Below are 17452 nucleotides of genomic sequence, written 5' to 3' on the forward strand. Positions count from 1 at the left end.
TTTCATTGCAGGAAATCTTGCAAATTTCTTCACTTTTTTCTTTTGTGTTAAGGTTGAGGAAATTTTGCAAATAGAAAGTATAATTAACTCATAAACTGTCAGAATACATTTGTATTTATTAATTTTAAACCTAATTATTAGTTTTTTTAAATTTTTCCTTGTTATGGTATGTCACAGATTGTCAATAATCAATATGTAGCCTATTTGTGACAGGACTCTGAAAATTCTTTACTTGTCAGAACCTGTAATATCTGGAATAATTGTGCTTATGCTGTCTTAATTTTTAACCATGCCCAATAGCTTCAGTAACTGCATAATGCCAGGTTGTGCAAATTGGGCAAGGATACAAACGAGTACGAAGTTTTTCTTCATAAACCTGATTATTAAAGCCAAACAAACTGCTGAATTATCAGGATATAAGCTTGACGCCGCTATTAAAGCAGTCATAGCCGAGGAAGACAAATCAATATTACAGATTAGTCTAACAGTGGTTTAAGCCACACAGGCTTAAACCACTATTAGACTAATCTGTTCCAGAAAATTCAACTGGTCCACACAAGATGAAGATAGAGACATATTCACTCTGCCTCAAATAGATTTCTGATTTGTAATGGTCCTGGCTATAGCATAATTGCTACTTATAGATTGCAAGTATTGTTCAACCTGCTGCTGGACCAGCTGTAAGGCAAGTCCTGCTTACAGGCCTCATCAATGGCTAGTGAAGAATCTTCCAATAGGTGCCATCTGATATTAACAGACTGGAGACCATTGATAAAGGAATCATATATATATATGTAACTCTGTGCTAGGCAGCAATTACAATTTGAAAATTACATTCTTTACTCAGTATCTTAAGACAGTTCAAATATTAAGAGATAGACCAACCCACCTTTTATTTCCTTGTGGCTAGGTAATGCCAAGCAAAGACTTCATTTTGGTTCTGAATGAGTGGCTATGGCATCAATAAATGTGGTGCACTCTAATATGTATTCAAAGACAGTATGCAACAAAAAGTTAATTAATACTTTTAGTTTATCCATTTCACTGATATTTTCTGAAAGTTTTCAATATCTTTAGCCAGTGGATCCAATCTATAGAAGCAATAGAAAAGTCAAGGTTAGATCCTAGTCCAGGGGTGGTGAATCTATGACACGTGTGCCCAAAATGGCATGTCAAAGAAATCATTTGGCACGTAACATATTGTAAGATTTCAGTTTATCACCTGTCTTTTTCAATGATTCTTTTGGTTTATCACCTGATCATCATTTTTCAATCAGCTACTTTACATTTTTTCTAATTAAAGCATATTCATTTCATTTCTTTGAATATCATTATTCAAAGAACACTCAATATAACTAACTTCAGCACTCAAACAATTTTAAAGATAAGCATACTTACTATATGGCATGCAGACTCAAAAAGGTTCACCATCCCTGTACTATTCTAAACTATTTTTCCAATGCATAGACAGTGCTAGTAATAAATACAAATATATTAAAATGAAAGAAATTGTAGTGAAGATACAACAGGAGAGTGGCAACATATCTGATCTAAAAACACTTTTGTTCACTTTAATCCATAAAGGTACAGACAAACTATGTAAAAGAAATAATTATTTTATTAAATATACATAATTTATCTAGTAAAAACTATGTGCAATGAGCATTGGAAGGACAGTCGCATGCTGTCAAACTTGTCATGTGTCAACAGCATAATAAGATTTGACACAATGATTTATATCCTTATGTTTATATAAATGAATAACAACTTAAATCTAAAAATGTTTATAATCTTGTTTATAGTGGCAGCCACCAACCTTTCTGACTTCACGGACCACTAAACTCACAATTTTAAATCCTACGCGCCTACAATCATAATTTTAAGGATACAAACATCTATAGAATAATGATCATAAAAGTCACATTTTACTTTATTAATATGAAATTCACTTGTTTAATTATAAAAAATTTGTGTGAAGTTTGCTATTGCTTGTTTGAAATAAGTTTATGGATTCTTGGCTCTTTTCCACAAATGACAACAATCACATTCACAACATTATTTATTGTTGATTATTTATTGATTTATTGACATTATTATTTATTGATAACAGTCATTTCATGTTTGGTTTAAGATTCAAATAATAAACCTTGGTGAATGAAAAAAGTTTTTGCATTTCTTTCATAACCTTGAGTTTATCAATGCCCAATTTCTCCACAAACCATTGGATTATAGTACAGTGGGTGATCGGTTAACGAACAAATCAAATAACGAACACTTTTGCAAAAGATTTTTATGTTCAGATAACGAACACCTCACAGAACAAACACAAGAAGAAGAGTGAATATGTCTCCATCTTCATCCCATGTGGACCAGTTGAATTTTCTGGAACAGATTAGTCTAATAGTGGTTTAAGCCTGTGTGGCTTAAACCACTGTTAGACTAATCTGTTCCAGAGAATGCAGCTTCCTTAAAACAAGCTTTGGGTTTTTTTCTCACTATGAAAAATGGATACTTTAGTTTTCAGATAAAATTCAAACTTTAGTGGGCTGTAACTTATTTCTGTTGAGCCTGAGCTAGACAAAGCTTTGATACAGAATTAGACATTCTCTGTACAGTGGAAATGGATTCCTCAGATGTGGTTTTTACAAACAGAGTCAAGATGGTTAGTATGTTGCATTTTTTTCATTCTTTTTCAAAAGATGAAAAAGTGCACACTGCAATAGAGAAGGAAGCAGCTGCAATTATAGAATCATTGAGGAAATGGAAAACCTACTTTATAGGAAGACCCTTTAAACTAATTATTGACCAGGAAGCTTTCCTTTATTATTAACAAGTGGCTCTCAAGCAAAATCAAGCGTGATAAGATGAGATGGTGCCTTGAGCTGGTACCTTACAATTTTGATATCTGTCACCCTGAGTAAGAAAATATGGCTGACACACACTCAAGAATTTGTAGGGCTACAAGTGACAACAAATATGAATTCACCAATCACTCTGTCACCCTGAAGTTATCACACCAAGAATATATTCTTTTTTTGGATGAGGTATAGTACATTACCATGCCCCATTTATGAGAAGATAGTTTGTTTCTTCAAATCAAGGAAACCTTCATAAAGGCTGTAATTCCTTTGAATGTCTTAACATAGATTTTAATTAAAGGGCCACTACTGTCTGCCTCTCAAAATTGGTATATCCTCACAGTTGTTGACTAATACTCTTGCTTTCATATTCAGACACAAGCTTAGCCACAGTTGTTTGATGTTTAACAGAGTTATTTTCAGTATTTGGTGAACCAGCCTTTGTGTATTCTGATTATGGCTCCTCTTTTTTCAACTAGAGCTAGAGGAATGCTTTTTCTAACCTTTCCTTGGCTTTTTAGGTGTGGCAACTACTTTATCATCTTCATACATCTAAAAGAAATGGGCTAGTGGAACAGTATAATGGTATAATTTGGAAGGTTGCTAATCCAGCCTTGAATGATAAGGTACTCCCAGTAACTCGTTGAGTGCAAGTGATCATAGAGGCTGTGTGTTGTTAGATCCTTGCTTTGTACTGTTACCAACTGCACATCCACAAATGTTTATTCAGTCACTATCACATTGCTACTGAAATTACATGCCTGACTTGGGGCTAACAAATGCTGACCCAATGCTTGTTAAATAAAATGATAGATTGAGTAAATATGAGAGCCAGGTGGCTACTCAAAACAAATCCCCAATATATCTCATTAAAATCATAAGATGGCTCAGAATCAACAGTCTTTTTGAGACAACTGGCTCCTTGTAGCGATTTAGGACTCACTATTGTCCATAATATGAATGTACAACCAACAGCCACTCCTAGCGCCAACTTTTTACACTGGGCCTAAGCGTAGAGGCCCAGTCTGATGGCTTTCCTGACAAGCTGAGTCTCACCACTATTAACACAGAGCAGATATTGGCCCCAATCTGACATTTTAAAGTAGACCACAATGGAAATGTAAACTGTTTCCATAACTGAGAGAACACACAAATTTTGATTTTTATCTTGTTTGCTTGTTTATTTGGGAGTGAGAGATTGATGTGTGGGAGCCTGATAAGTTTGACAATCTGTATCTAAGTGCATCAGCTCGTGAAGTTCAACACATGTAGTTTTTCCATACCATACAAATTAAAATGAAAAACTTTTTTTTTAAATCAGACATTATGTCCTCCACTCTTTTGTTTTACCTTCACTCTCTATATATATACGTATAACACGTATAGCAATATTTGAATTTTATTTTAAGATCAACTATTTCTAAATTTAAACTCATTACTATTTATGAAAAATTTACTAAATTGTTAATAAGAGGTAGGAATTTATAAATGAATGATTTAAATCAGAATTATGTAGTCATTAAAGCATTATAGTTTTAAAGGTAAATTAATACTAACTTTCATAATTAATTCATAATGATGATAATATTTTTTGTAACTTAGCCTATTAAAAAAAACTCTATAGTCATTTTTTATAAGATGAGATTTCTCCATTTTACTATTTATTTTTCCACTTTTTCAAGTAATTATCCTGACTTGATTACACAAATTCCTATTTTTACAAAGCAAATGTTTTATATAATGTTTAAAAAAACAATTTTAAATTATTGTTCACTGTTTATTTAAGGTATAAAGTGTTTACAAAATATAATCTTCTGCTTTAAAGTTGAACTAGGTCATTTGTATTGTTTGATAAGATCACTAATCAGTAAGAGATTTAGTTCAATAAACTTGTTAGAGTCTAACTTTTTGAAACTATTGAGCTTTTTATTTTGAATTGCAATCACTTTTTAGTCATATTGAGCATTTTATTAATAAAATTTCTATGAAAGTTTGAGCGTTCAGAAAAATTTTACATTACTTACCTTTAATGACACTATTAATTTTATTCTGATGCCAATAAGTTATATTATAAAATCTACAAGAGTAAAAATCAAATATTTCATAAAGAATTTATGTAAATGAACTAACCAATGTGTTGAGAAAATGAGTTTATCTATATGTACCTGACCAATGGATACACAAGAGGAATGCACCAATTTCTTAATTGTTGTAATAGTTTATGGTTGAGTTAAATAATTGCATTAATTTAATAGTTTTGGAAATAGTCAACCTGGATATAGTGCACTCCTAAATAGTACATTCTTGTAAAGTACCAATGAATGGATCTCCTACATAAATATTAAATTGTCATATATACATAATACATTGAACTAGTAATTTTTAATGAAATGTTTTCAATCCACCCTAGACTAATTTTCAAATTCCAAAAATGCCTTGTCAACTTCTGGGATTTGGGAATTGCTATTGTAAAACAAGTATGTGCATGCTGATTACAAGGTCCAAACTTAAGAAAATGAAAACCTTACATCAGAGTTTGTTAAAAATCAAACTTTATTAAGCTAGAAATGCTAGTACTGAACTTTCTGACTACACGATAAAAATAATTATTACAAAAATTCAACTTGTAATTAGTGAATTTAAATTATAACAAAATTGGTCATCAGTAAAACTACAGACTACAATTATTCAAAATCATGCTTGGTATTTCGATGTCAACACTGCACAATCTCAAAACACTTAATCTAATTAGTCTAATTAGGCAAAATAACCTAGCAAAAGAAAAACTCTTAATCGGCACCAATGACTTACAATTCGACGGTAAAACACTGACCAGCAGAATTGAAGTTTCCTGTGTCAGTTTGAAATGTTTTATACATATATACATTCTGATTTGCATACTGCATATACAAAAATTTATTTTGCTTCACTTACGTGTCTCCCAATATCCATTTATTTGAATATTTTCTAAGTAATTTTCTATTTGTACAGATGTCTAACATATTTAGTGAGATGCAATTCCATGTATTATAGAAAATAAATCTTTTGAAATTATGCAAATGAATCATCAAGATAGCAGTCGAGATCTAACACAACTTGACCTCAAAACTCGTTAAAACTGAATGGGAAGTAATATATGTAATTAAATATAATTCTCTTGCTACCTCTAATGTGCACTAAATGCTTTGATATGGTTTGCTACCTGATTTTGATAAAAAGTATATTTTAGCACACGATTTAACTTAACACATTCTAAAATGTCTATTCTTGCTCTAAAACATTTTTCTGAATTAATATAGCTACCAATGTGTCAATTTTATATTTATATTATAGTCAATAAGTCATCAAAGCATTTGTATATAGTAGACTCTTACTAATCTGGCCTACAATACACATCTCAAAGCTCAATGAGTTAATATAATAATCTGACAAGTGCCTAAATATTTGGGTTATAATATGGCTATAATCAAATAATTAATTATTTGATTATAGCCATATTATAGCCCAAATATTTAGGCAATTGTTGGATTATTATACTAATCCGGCCTTTTGTTGCACACACAGATGCTAGTGTGTACAACAAAAGTTAGTGCATATACACCCGAAACCTGCTTAATGGTAACAAATGATATGACCCATTTCCCTTCAGTGTACGAAATACTGTACATAGAAACAAAAACCGAATAAACGAGAAAACTGTTTGTGTGATGTGACTAACATTTTCCAGAAATGGAAGTGTGTAGACACACACACTATAGATATACCAGATAACAGAGATGTCAAGTTAACAAGTGTATTGTATATACTGTATATATATCATCATTGATTTACTTACAGAAAATGTTTTGATTAGAAGCAAACTTCTGGTAGAAAAATGAAACAGTGAAGTCAAAGGGGATATCAAGTATATTATCAGAAAAACTCACTCTTACAAGCAGTACAATAGTTAGTTCTACAATGCGTCCAAGTTTAATCCTGGAGATTCTCATACGGTGTCTCAGTATAAACAAATGATTGTAGCATCAACTGTGTTTTTTTAAACATTTAGGCTACTTATTTACTTGACATTATTTCTCATTATTTATTAACTTTCTGATATTATTTAGTTATTTAATCACGTATTCTACTTGTAGGAAATAGCATCATTTATAAAGAATAGTTGTAAATTACCACCAAATGTGGTCGGAGATGGCCTCTAGTAATTTAATATATTGTTTGCTTTTTAGTGAAAAAGAGTTGGTTATTGTGTGCCAAATTTTTTATTTAATGTTAAGTATATTTGCATTATACAATTATTTCCTTTAAATAAAATGAAAAGTTTAACAATTGACTGCATCTAACTTATTGGATAGAGGTTTTACTTATATTTTAATTTCTGCTTTTTCTTTATATGAATATGTGGGATTGAATTTTTTTTTGCACTTTTGGCAAAAACAACTGCTAAATTAGTTCCCAATTTGTCTAGAAGTTATATTTAGAATTCATTATCATCCTGGATATTTCTAGATTGAAGGGAAGAGAGTTAATTGTTGTTTTGGGTAAAGTGTCATTCACCCGATAATGTGTAGGTTTGTTTTTGTTTACAATCTGCTTTGAATTTAGATAATTTTACAATTTTACGCTTTGTTTTTCTTTATATTTCTTTATTGTTTGAAGAGCTTAATTCATGAATTAAAAGATAACAACAATGACAAATTTTATCAAATGTTTGAACACTTCATTGTCTTTCTCTTCTTTCAAACCAGTATTCTGTAAAGGAGGCAAATCAAAGTGATTTGTGATGACTTCATGACTTGTCTCATTTTGACATCCTTGTTAATGCAATCCTTCATAACACAGTATTGTGTATAACTGCATTTGTTTTCTTATGTACATCTTTAACATATTGGGAAAGGAGATAAGTCCAAGTTGAAGACCTTGGAAATTTTACCTGAACAGTCTGTCCTGCATGTGCCAGGCCCCATTGTGTTCTATTATATGCTACAATTTGATCAGAAAATTATCAATATTTGATAAATTTAATTTCTCAGCTTTCCTCAGAATAATTTTATCATACACAGACATTATAGAATGTAAACAAGATAAGCATTTGCACCTAAAATTGGCTTTACGTCCACAATGTATCCGATAACAACAATGCTATTAACATTTCTGCTGCCAAGTCAACACAATTAGGACAAGAAACTTGTAAATGTAAAAAAAAGTTAGGCAGAGTGCTAAATAAACTTTAAATGTTAGTTTAACTGTGTGAGTCAATCAAGATAAGTTATTGGTTAGAACAAATAACAATTAATTGTAATTAATAATAACTGCAATAGTTTGCAATTAATGTTAAATTTGAGGGAAAATTAACCTTTTAACCAGCAATGTTAAGTTCTTTCACAGAAACTCTAAGCTGTAATATATCCAATACAGTTACTGAAGTTATTTATAATTGATTGCATTTAATTGCCCTTTAAGGCTGTATGTGGCATTGTAATTTACTTGTGTAATCTTACAAATAAAAACTTAAAAATATGTTAATTTGTGAAATAAATCATCCTGATTTATGCGGATTAGCAGTCAAGGTGAGTTTCGAGCTATTACTCGAGATGCAACCGGTTTGTTAGCTCAATATAATAGAAACGCTACTGACTAGTTTATAATTCCATTGATAAATGATTACGTTTAAAGTTTTTGAGAGTTATCCTTGAAAAACTTAACTTAAAAAGATGATAAATAAATGATAATAACCTTTAGGATAAATACATGAAAAGTATTTTATCACATTTATCCTGAAGGCGGTATTTTGAAATGCCAAACATTCGAGTTAGAAACATCAACAGAATGAAATCGGGTTATTTAACTTTGATTATTTACTGATTAAAATTGATATAGTTACAATCTAGAATGCTAAATCTTTCAAATAAATCTGCAATTTCGTACAAATGTGTGGAAACTGGAGAAATGGCAAGGTTGTTTGAAGGATCCATTAGAGGAAAACGGACAGAAATTAATGGCATTTTTGATATATATGTGTATTTTGACAAATTATTATTATTACTAGTTTATTATCTTGAATTATCAGTCCTGACAATAAACTACAATACATCTCTGACTGACATATAGAACATTTTTAGTTGTAGTTTTTGGTATTCTGTATAATGTGACAAATAAACAAATTTTATTTATTTAATTTAACATTTCTCAAATCTAATTCGGTGGCCTTTTCTAGATGCTAAGGTCACGACTATCTATTAATTTGACCGAGAAACACTAATTTAGCTTACTCTACAAGTTTTTCAGGCTTGTTATGGTTACCAATTTAAAGAAATTTTGTTTTTGTTTACAAAATATTCAGTACATAAGTATATTTTGCAAGTTATGAGTAATTGAAGTTTGCAGATGTGATTAAATGTAACTCCAACTGGACAGGTTAGATATATAATAAAACAACTGTAAATCTTTGGCAAATACATTTTTCTGTTACATAGCTTAGAATTTGTCATATGTATAGAATAAATTCAATTTTTTACTGCTTTCAGCTGTTTATGTTAATCTATTTCTGTTCATAATTTAGTTTGTTATTGCATTATGACTTCTTTTCAAATTTTTTTTTAAGAAAATTATAAATTGAATGTGATGTTAGAATAAATTTGTGTACATTCTTGTATTTTATTTAGTTATAAATTTAATTTTTTAGGTGGTTCTCTGACCAAAATTGCTTATTATTCTACGGTCTCCTATAAGCAAGCACTTTATGAAGATGATAGTGGAAAGGTGAGTTCCTAGAAATTATTTATATGCTTATACTAGCAACAAGTTCATACACTCATAATTTATTAATGATCCTTTTATTATTGAATGTGTTTGTATCAATTTGTGAATATAAAACAAAAACTTGAATGTTGAATGAAACAATTCAGCACATTTAAATTTTACAATAACATAAATTTTATAACACTATATTCATAACAATGAATTTTTTATGGGTCAACATGCTTTAATCTTTAACACAGCATTGTAATTGTGAAGCCTTTTAGAACACAAAATCAGTTTTTATTAGTTCCCTAGTATTTTTATTCAAGCTTCCTTGGTTCATTTTCAGGGTTTTGTATTAAGTGTTGAACACTATGTATTGTAATTGTGATATAACTGTGATCATATTGAGACGTAACAGCAGTTAAATCAATTCAATTTAGCAGTTTAAAGTTGTAATTATAACTTTGGGTGCTTAAGTAATAGTATATTTGCTCTTATAAAATGAGATCAAAGATCATTGTAGAAAAAAGGCAAGAGTTAGACTATACAGGATAGAAAATCCTCTGTATAATCTAACACTTGTCTTAGAGGAGCAGCTTGCTATTATTAACTACTAGATGATCATAAACTTGTCTTATTCAGAGTACTCTAGCACCACCAATAACCCAGTTGACACCAAAATTTGTGTATACATTATTCAAAGAACATGGGAAAGGATTTTTGAATTGTCCATTGTTGGGTAAAGGGTGCTGCGAAACAAACGATAAAAAAGTATCTATTCATCCATATGGGAACATACTGGTAAATGCTGTACAGATTTCTTAGCTATGTAGGAAATGTTCAATATGTTCCAAATTGTTTAGGTGTAAAATTTGAAGACAATATGCAGTATGTTCAACATCTGACTGCAACTGTTTCCCATGATGTTTTGCACATGTAATGCAATATTTTCTTTTAAGTCTGCCAGTGTTTGCAACATTGCTTGCAGCACTATTTACTCTATAATGGATAATGGATAGAATCCTTTGAATAGTGTACACACTTTGATGTTAGTTGGCTTATTATTGGTTGGTGCTACAGTCTTTTTATTAGGACAATTTTAATTATAATCCTGTATATTCATAACATCAAAAATCAAAATATATACTAGACATTAGACATAGGTCATGTAGCAACAGTTAAATATTATCAAAAAATAAATTGAATAAGTTAGAATATTCTGGAAGAAAGATTGACATGGCCAGAATAGAACTTGATTCTGCAACTCCTGTTGCCTTTCTACATTGTTGTTACTACCAGTCAACTACCATTGTTCATTGTCCCAGACTGGACATGGCAATTACCTAAAGGAATAATGGAATGTAGATAGGTAGGAATCTGCAGTTCCAAATTGGGATGACCAGATCAATGATAGTTCTGAGGCTTTATGATTGATTGAAAGATTTTACAAATACTGTGACCTACCACATCTCAGGACATTCTTTGTGTGGACTGTGGCCTCAATTGAAGAGAAGTGATCCACCAAATAATAAGAATAATCCTGTCTTACTACAGAGAGGAAAATATGCAGGACAGACCTTAACCTGATCTTATGTGACTCCTGTCTACTATGCAGATGTATTGTCAATTACATTACCTGAATCTCTATTTGATCTTTGCTTCCAGAACTATGTTAATTTTAAGTAATTCTGTAATTAGAATCCATATTAATTAGAAATTACTTGTAGAAATGATTGTTAGTAATGTTTGATCCTAAGCATCAATTGAAAAATTTCGTATTTGTTCTCAGATGAAAAATTACAAGAAAAATATCCACTCTACCAAAACATTGAGCTTTTTTCCTCATAAATCACATTATATTAAAAGTATTAATTATACAGATGATTCATACTTCCTGTGGATATTTTTATATTGTTTGAACGATGAAATTTTGCTCTAGAACTGGTTAACCTTGACTACTACAGTAGATTGTGTATATTTTCAATGGAGTAAAGTATTAGTGGTGTGGCATATTTCTCATTTAGCCATAAATCTATAAACAAAAATAACTTGAAAATGTTTGTAAATCTGTTTTTTTCATAATATTAATGTATAATTATTCAGTTGTAAAATAAAATGGTATTTCAACATGTAGTTTGGAAATTAAAATTGCATGTTTAGCATTGTATGTAATGGGTAATTCCAATGAATCAGAAACTTGTCTTGTAATTTCAATAAGGAGAGAAAGATCATTTTATTTCATATAAATTGCAACACTTATTCTAATTTCTCACAAATCTTTACCGAAATTCTTAATTTTTTACACATGATGTCACCCTGTATACATCTATATTACTAATTACAAATGTTGAAAAAAAAATGTTGCAACAATAAACTAAATTATAAGAGGAAAAGTGAGTTTTAGTCGTATAACTGTGTTATTTGTTCACAAAAATATTAATGTAACAATTTTTATAAATGTGTGCTAAATACTAAACTAATTACTGGAAATTGATGGTAGATGATGCTGTCATCTTATAATGAATTTAGTAATCAGAAATAATTTAATTGAATGATAGATTAATTTAGAATATCTGAAAAAATCACCCAGATGGGAGCATAACTATACAATTTGTACATTGTATGTGAGTGCATTAACAATACATGTGTAGATTGTTATTTTTAAATGTGCATTTAATTCATCAGTCATACGGGTCACTTGTATTGATGGGGTCATTTACTATCCCTCTGGTGAACCTAGTGACAATGACTTTTGCTGAAAGATAGTACAGTAGTGCTGCTTAATTCTGATGATTAATTTACAAATTTGTAGATTATAGCTCAGTTGGTCAGCAATTGGCTTATATTTAATTATACTTTAGCTATTACTTACTTACATGTATACAGTATTTGGTATTTTGTACATAGTAGGACATGTTAGCATGGCAGTAACGTTGACGTGTTTTGATTGAAATTACTCAGCAACTTCAACGTATAAAAATATAAATTTCCTCTGATATTTAGATATATTGTGGGTGTATGTTAAGAAAACAGTTTAATCTGATATGCCAAAGTTTTGCATAATTTGAAAGCATTTACCTTAACTATCTTTTAATTTTAAGTACAGCATTCTTAAAACTTTAATTTTACATTTCAGAAGAATGGCGAGTTTCGTCAGATTGTGGAGACGGACGTGGAAGGTGCAAAAATTCATTTTATCAAATTCGAAACCAAGCATATTGAAACCTGTTTGAGATTTATAAAAAAGAATTTAGTTGGCTCTCGCGATTTCATGAAGGGAAAAACTATAAAAGCGACAGGAGGAGGATCTTACAAATATACAAATCTGCTGACTAGCACGTTGGGTCTGACGTAAGTCTTTGATTAATTTTAACTAATGTGAAATGTTGTGTTTCAATATTTGTAAAATTTGTGTATTTTGTTGATGATTTTTAGTGTAGATAAGGAAGATGAAATGGAGTGTTTGATCAAAGGATGTAACTTTCTGTTGAGAAACATCCAGGATGAAGTATTTGAATATCATCGTCATCGAAAGGCAGAATATAAGTTTCATAATATTGATCCCAATGTTTTTCCCTATCTGTTAGTAAATATTGGATCTGGAGTTAGCATAATGAAAGTAAGTTTGTAGTAGGAATAATTTGTAAAAACAGATCTGTAGAAAGTAAGGATGCAAATGTCTACATAATTTTTTTTAACTTTATAATTAACAAACTTTTATAATGAATTTTAATGATAAAATATAATTGATACATTCAAAGTTATGTAAATATTTTCCAAATTTTAAGTGAAAATTAATACTTAAAGGTAGAGTCAGAATCTAAGTACGAACGTATAGGTGGATCTGCCATGGGAGGTGGAACATTTTGGGGTCTGGGATCGCTTCTTACTAAAGCTAAGGTAATGTATGAGAATTTCTGTAAGTTAATTACTTATCTGAATATTTCTAATTGGCTCACTTTCATAAATATAAATGTCAAAAAATGATTTCTGGATTAAGCTTTATCTTAGATCACTTATATACTATCTAATCATTGATTTTGGGCAAGAATTTGACCATTGTTAACTAAATTATTGCTTCAAAAGCTAATTTAGTTAGATTCAGGCAGAGATAAAACTAAATTGTTTTATTCCAGAACTTTATTTCTGAAATTCACCCACTTTTATTAAAGATAACTTGCATTTTTGAATAATCTTTTAAAAACAGATTGTAGATATTGCTAAAACGATTTAAATAAATATATAACAGATAGAATTTTCTTAGACTTTTGACGACCTTCTGGAGTTGGCGGAGAAAGGAGATCACCGTAATGTCGACATGCTCATTAAAGACATATACGGAGGCGATTATCCTGGAATGGACCTGCCGGGAGATCTCCTAGCGTGCAGTTTTGGAAAAGCAATTCATTTTTGCAAAAATAAAAAGTTAAATCCAGGTACATTGTAAAATTTGTTAAAATTGTAAATTCTAAAATAAAATATTTCTAGAGTACGAAACAAGTAAATATTTATTTCTTATATCCGACTTCGAGCAATCTATTCAGGCAGACAAACGAAATAACAAACGAATACTAAACTTTTATTTTTGCTTTTTTTAACAAATCCATTTTCAAAAAATCCAATAAATCCAAATGCATTTTGCCATTGCTAACTGGCCTCATCAGTGGATACATTCATTTGCTGGCTGTTGTTTCCCTTATACTGAATAATATGTTTTCAGCATGCATCTACATTCATACCCGTATTTAAATTTATTACATTTGCATAATTTTTAATACAGAAATGTTCTATAATTCTTCTTTTTAAACAGTTTTTTGTTTTGTATAATATTTTAACATTATTTGTATTACAATGTAGGTACCATGGTGATTATTGTCTTTTTAACCGAATAGCAGCCTCGTGTTCTTTTAACTTTTTTTCCAATTTCCTTCCCAATACGGGTTTGAATGTAGATGCATGCTGGGAAGATATTATCTAGTATAAGAGAAACAACAGCCAGCAAATGAATGTATCCACTGATGAGGTCAGTTAGCAATGGCAAAATGCATTTGGATTTATTAGATTTCTTGAAAATGAATTTGTTAAAAAAAGCAAAAATAAAGATTTAGTATTCGTTTGTTATTTGGTATGTCTGCCTGAATAGTTTACCAGAAGTCGGATATAAAGAGTATATATTTATTTGTTTCATACTCTAGAAATACTTTATTTTTAGAATTTACAATTTTAAGAATCTTATTACTGATCCAATTGCTATTAATTTTAAATATATATTGTAAAATTTGATTTATTTGTAAAAATTTTAATTAAGTTATGGTGATACTTTATATACTGTCTATAATCTGTTAGGTAACTTCTGTGAATCGGACATTGCCAGGAGTTTATTGTTCATGATCAGCAATGATTTGGGACAAATCGCCTGTCTTTATGCCATGATGCACGGATTGACCAGAGTATATTTTGGTGGTTATTTCTTGAGGGGTCATCCCATGAGCATGCATGCCATATCGTATGCCATCAACTATTGGAGCAAGGTGATGTGGAAAAGTTTTGAATTTTTTTCTTAGGTTAGTAGTTGCATAAATTTTTTTTTATATAATGTCTGTAAATTAAAAAAAAGTTCAGATTACTAAATCAGTAAGCACCTAATGGTAAATATTATTGACTGAATTTTATAGAATTTGATATTTTATTCCTTATTAACAGAATGATTATTACTTTCCATCTTACAGATAATAGTTTTCTGTAATATGTATTTTACACTATAAATGTATCAATAGTTATATAACATACAGCAGTTATTTTACTAATATTCATATTAATGTAATTTTTAAGTTCATTTTAATGTTTTTAATATGTTTATAAACCTTTTATATATATTTTTATTATAGAATAATTTAAAATTGAAGAGAAAAAATTATTACTAATAAATTATTACAAAACTGCCAAATTGCTTTTTATTTTTAGTGAATATACTCTTTAAGGATACTCTCAAACACAGTCCAATTTAAACATTTTTTTAATAATAATAACTTTAGAAAACTAGTACTTTTAATTTATATATCCATCAGGAATCAAGAAATAAAGTTAGAGAGGGGTTACCAGTTTACTTTTCTTGAGCTTTATTTTGATTCTCACTACAAATGGGAGTATGAGCCAAAAGCATTAAGTTTTTCTTTAAGAATAGCATTTTGCAACAGGACTTTGGAGTCAGAACCGACTGGATCTTCCAGTTTTTGCTGGAACCCAGAGCCATATATTCTTTAAAAAATTCTCAATTCTAGCTCTAGATCTGTTTTCTTTTTTCAGGTTTTGGTGTTAATTTCTTCACTGTAATTGCTTCACTTATTCTTACTTCTTGTCTGGGTTAATGTTAACTGGTGTGGCCCAAATTTGGCTGATTGTACCTACAAGGTGTGTTAAGTCTGTACAAGTCAGCCAAATTTGCACTACTCAGGAAGATTAATTTCTTCAACTATTCTCTAGAAATTTATCTTTGTATACTAGTACATTTATCAATTAACAGGACTTATTATTAAGTTATGATAAAGGACACAAAGGCATAATAATATTCTCTAGAAACTTCTGAGCTTTTCACTTTGCAAATATTTAAAAAATTTTGTGATTAACCAAAAATTCTCTAACAACTTCTTATAACACATTTTTTTATTTTTTCAGAATTAAACAAAATTAATTTATATCACTTATAATCAGTAATACATAGCATAATGTGAATGCTATTTTAGTTGCATTTAAATATTAATAAAAATGTTATAACATTAATCGTGTTCATATGTTAAGTAGTTATAACCTTTCAATTGGGTGCAAAGATAATGTGGTAAATAACTGCTAAATAAGAATTATTATTTAATTGTCTATTGGTATCTCGTGTTTTTATGATTTCTTCCCCTTTAAGTGTCAAAATTGATTTAGTCCTCTTTTATAACTATCAGTTTATGTTGGAATAAACATTTCTGATAGATTTATTCTCAGAAAAGTTTGGAAACAGGTTAAATAAAATAATTCATCATCTTTTATGTAAGTATGACATATAAATGTTTGTCACTAGCTTTTTTCTGAATCTACAGTTTTCATTATGATGAACGTAGACATAAAAGCTCTATTTTCTATGTTAAGTTCAACATTAACTTGAGTCTAGATATAAATCTTTTAGTATTATGTAATGAATCTCATTTAATCCAGTAAAATAGAGACCATGACAGATAAAATTGCTGTCATGGTCTCTATTTTAATTAAATTACATGAAACTTTATTACATAATTGAAACTAGATGTAGATCTAGTTTCAATTAAGTTAATTTTGAAGTAAAATAACTTAACATGGACACTATATCTGAGTGATAAAGAAAAATTTAAAGGTTATTGGACTATTTCCTAATTTAAATTTCTTTCCTAGGGCAGAATTGACTGGGACAAAGTAAATAGGGATCTATAAAATAAGTTAGTGAAAAGTATCATGTGTATATGGTAGAATCTCATTTTAACAAATCGTAGAACAGTTTCTCAGAATAATGGATTTTTTCCCCAGGTCCTGCCAAATCAATGCAATTTTACCTCTTTTTAGCAGATCTGTAACTTGAAATTACAGATTTTTATAGCACCATCTGTTGTAAATTTTGCATTTTTTCAATGTTCAGTTAATATTTGGGTGTTTCTGGAAATTTGTAATGTTTATTCACTCTGCAGTGACCGACGGATATATCCTTTAAATTCTTTTGGGGGTATCGCCAAAAACTACCACAAAAAAAATTCACATAAAAAAGTAATTATGTAACAATAAAAAAAGACTTTTCTTTACTAGACATAACTGTTTACGAAATATTTTTTCAAAACGGT

General features: G+C 29.7%; 1 protein-coding gene across 1 annotated transcript in view; it reads left to right on the top strand.

Moving 5' to 3' along the window:
* Window positions 1–17452, top strand: part of LOC136990813 (4'-phosphopantetheine phosphatase) — a 32233-nt gene that overhangs the window by 2842 nt on the left and 11939 nt on the right. Inside the window, exons 2-7 of the mRNA XM_067289240.1 lie at window positions 9541–9617; window positions 12736–12950; window positions 13035–13218; window positions 13407–13499; window positions 13864–14035; window positions 14946–15130. Coding sequence (XP_067145341.1) covers window positions 9541–9617; window positions 12736–12950; window positions 13035–13218; window positions 13407–13499; window positions 13864–14035; window positions 14946–15130 — 926 coding nt within the window. The remainder of the gene's footprint in view (window positions 1–9540; window positions 9618–12735; window positions 12951–13034; window positions 13219–13406; window positions 13500–13863; window positions 14036–14945; window positions 15131–17452) is intronic.

This window comes from Centruroides vittatus, unplaced genomic scaffold (genome assembly GCF_030686945.1).
Source record: "Centruroides vittatus isolate TY-2023 unplaced genomic scaffold, ASM3068694v2 contig_1342, whole genome shotgun sequence".
Classification (NCBI taxonomy): Eukaryota; Metazoa; Arthropoda; class Arachnida; order Scorpiones; family Buthidae; genus Centruroides; species Centruroides vittatus.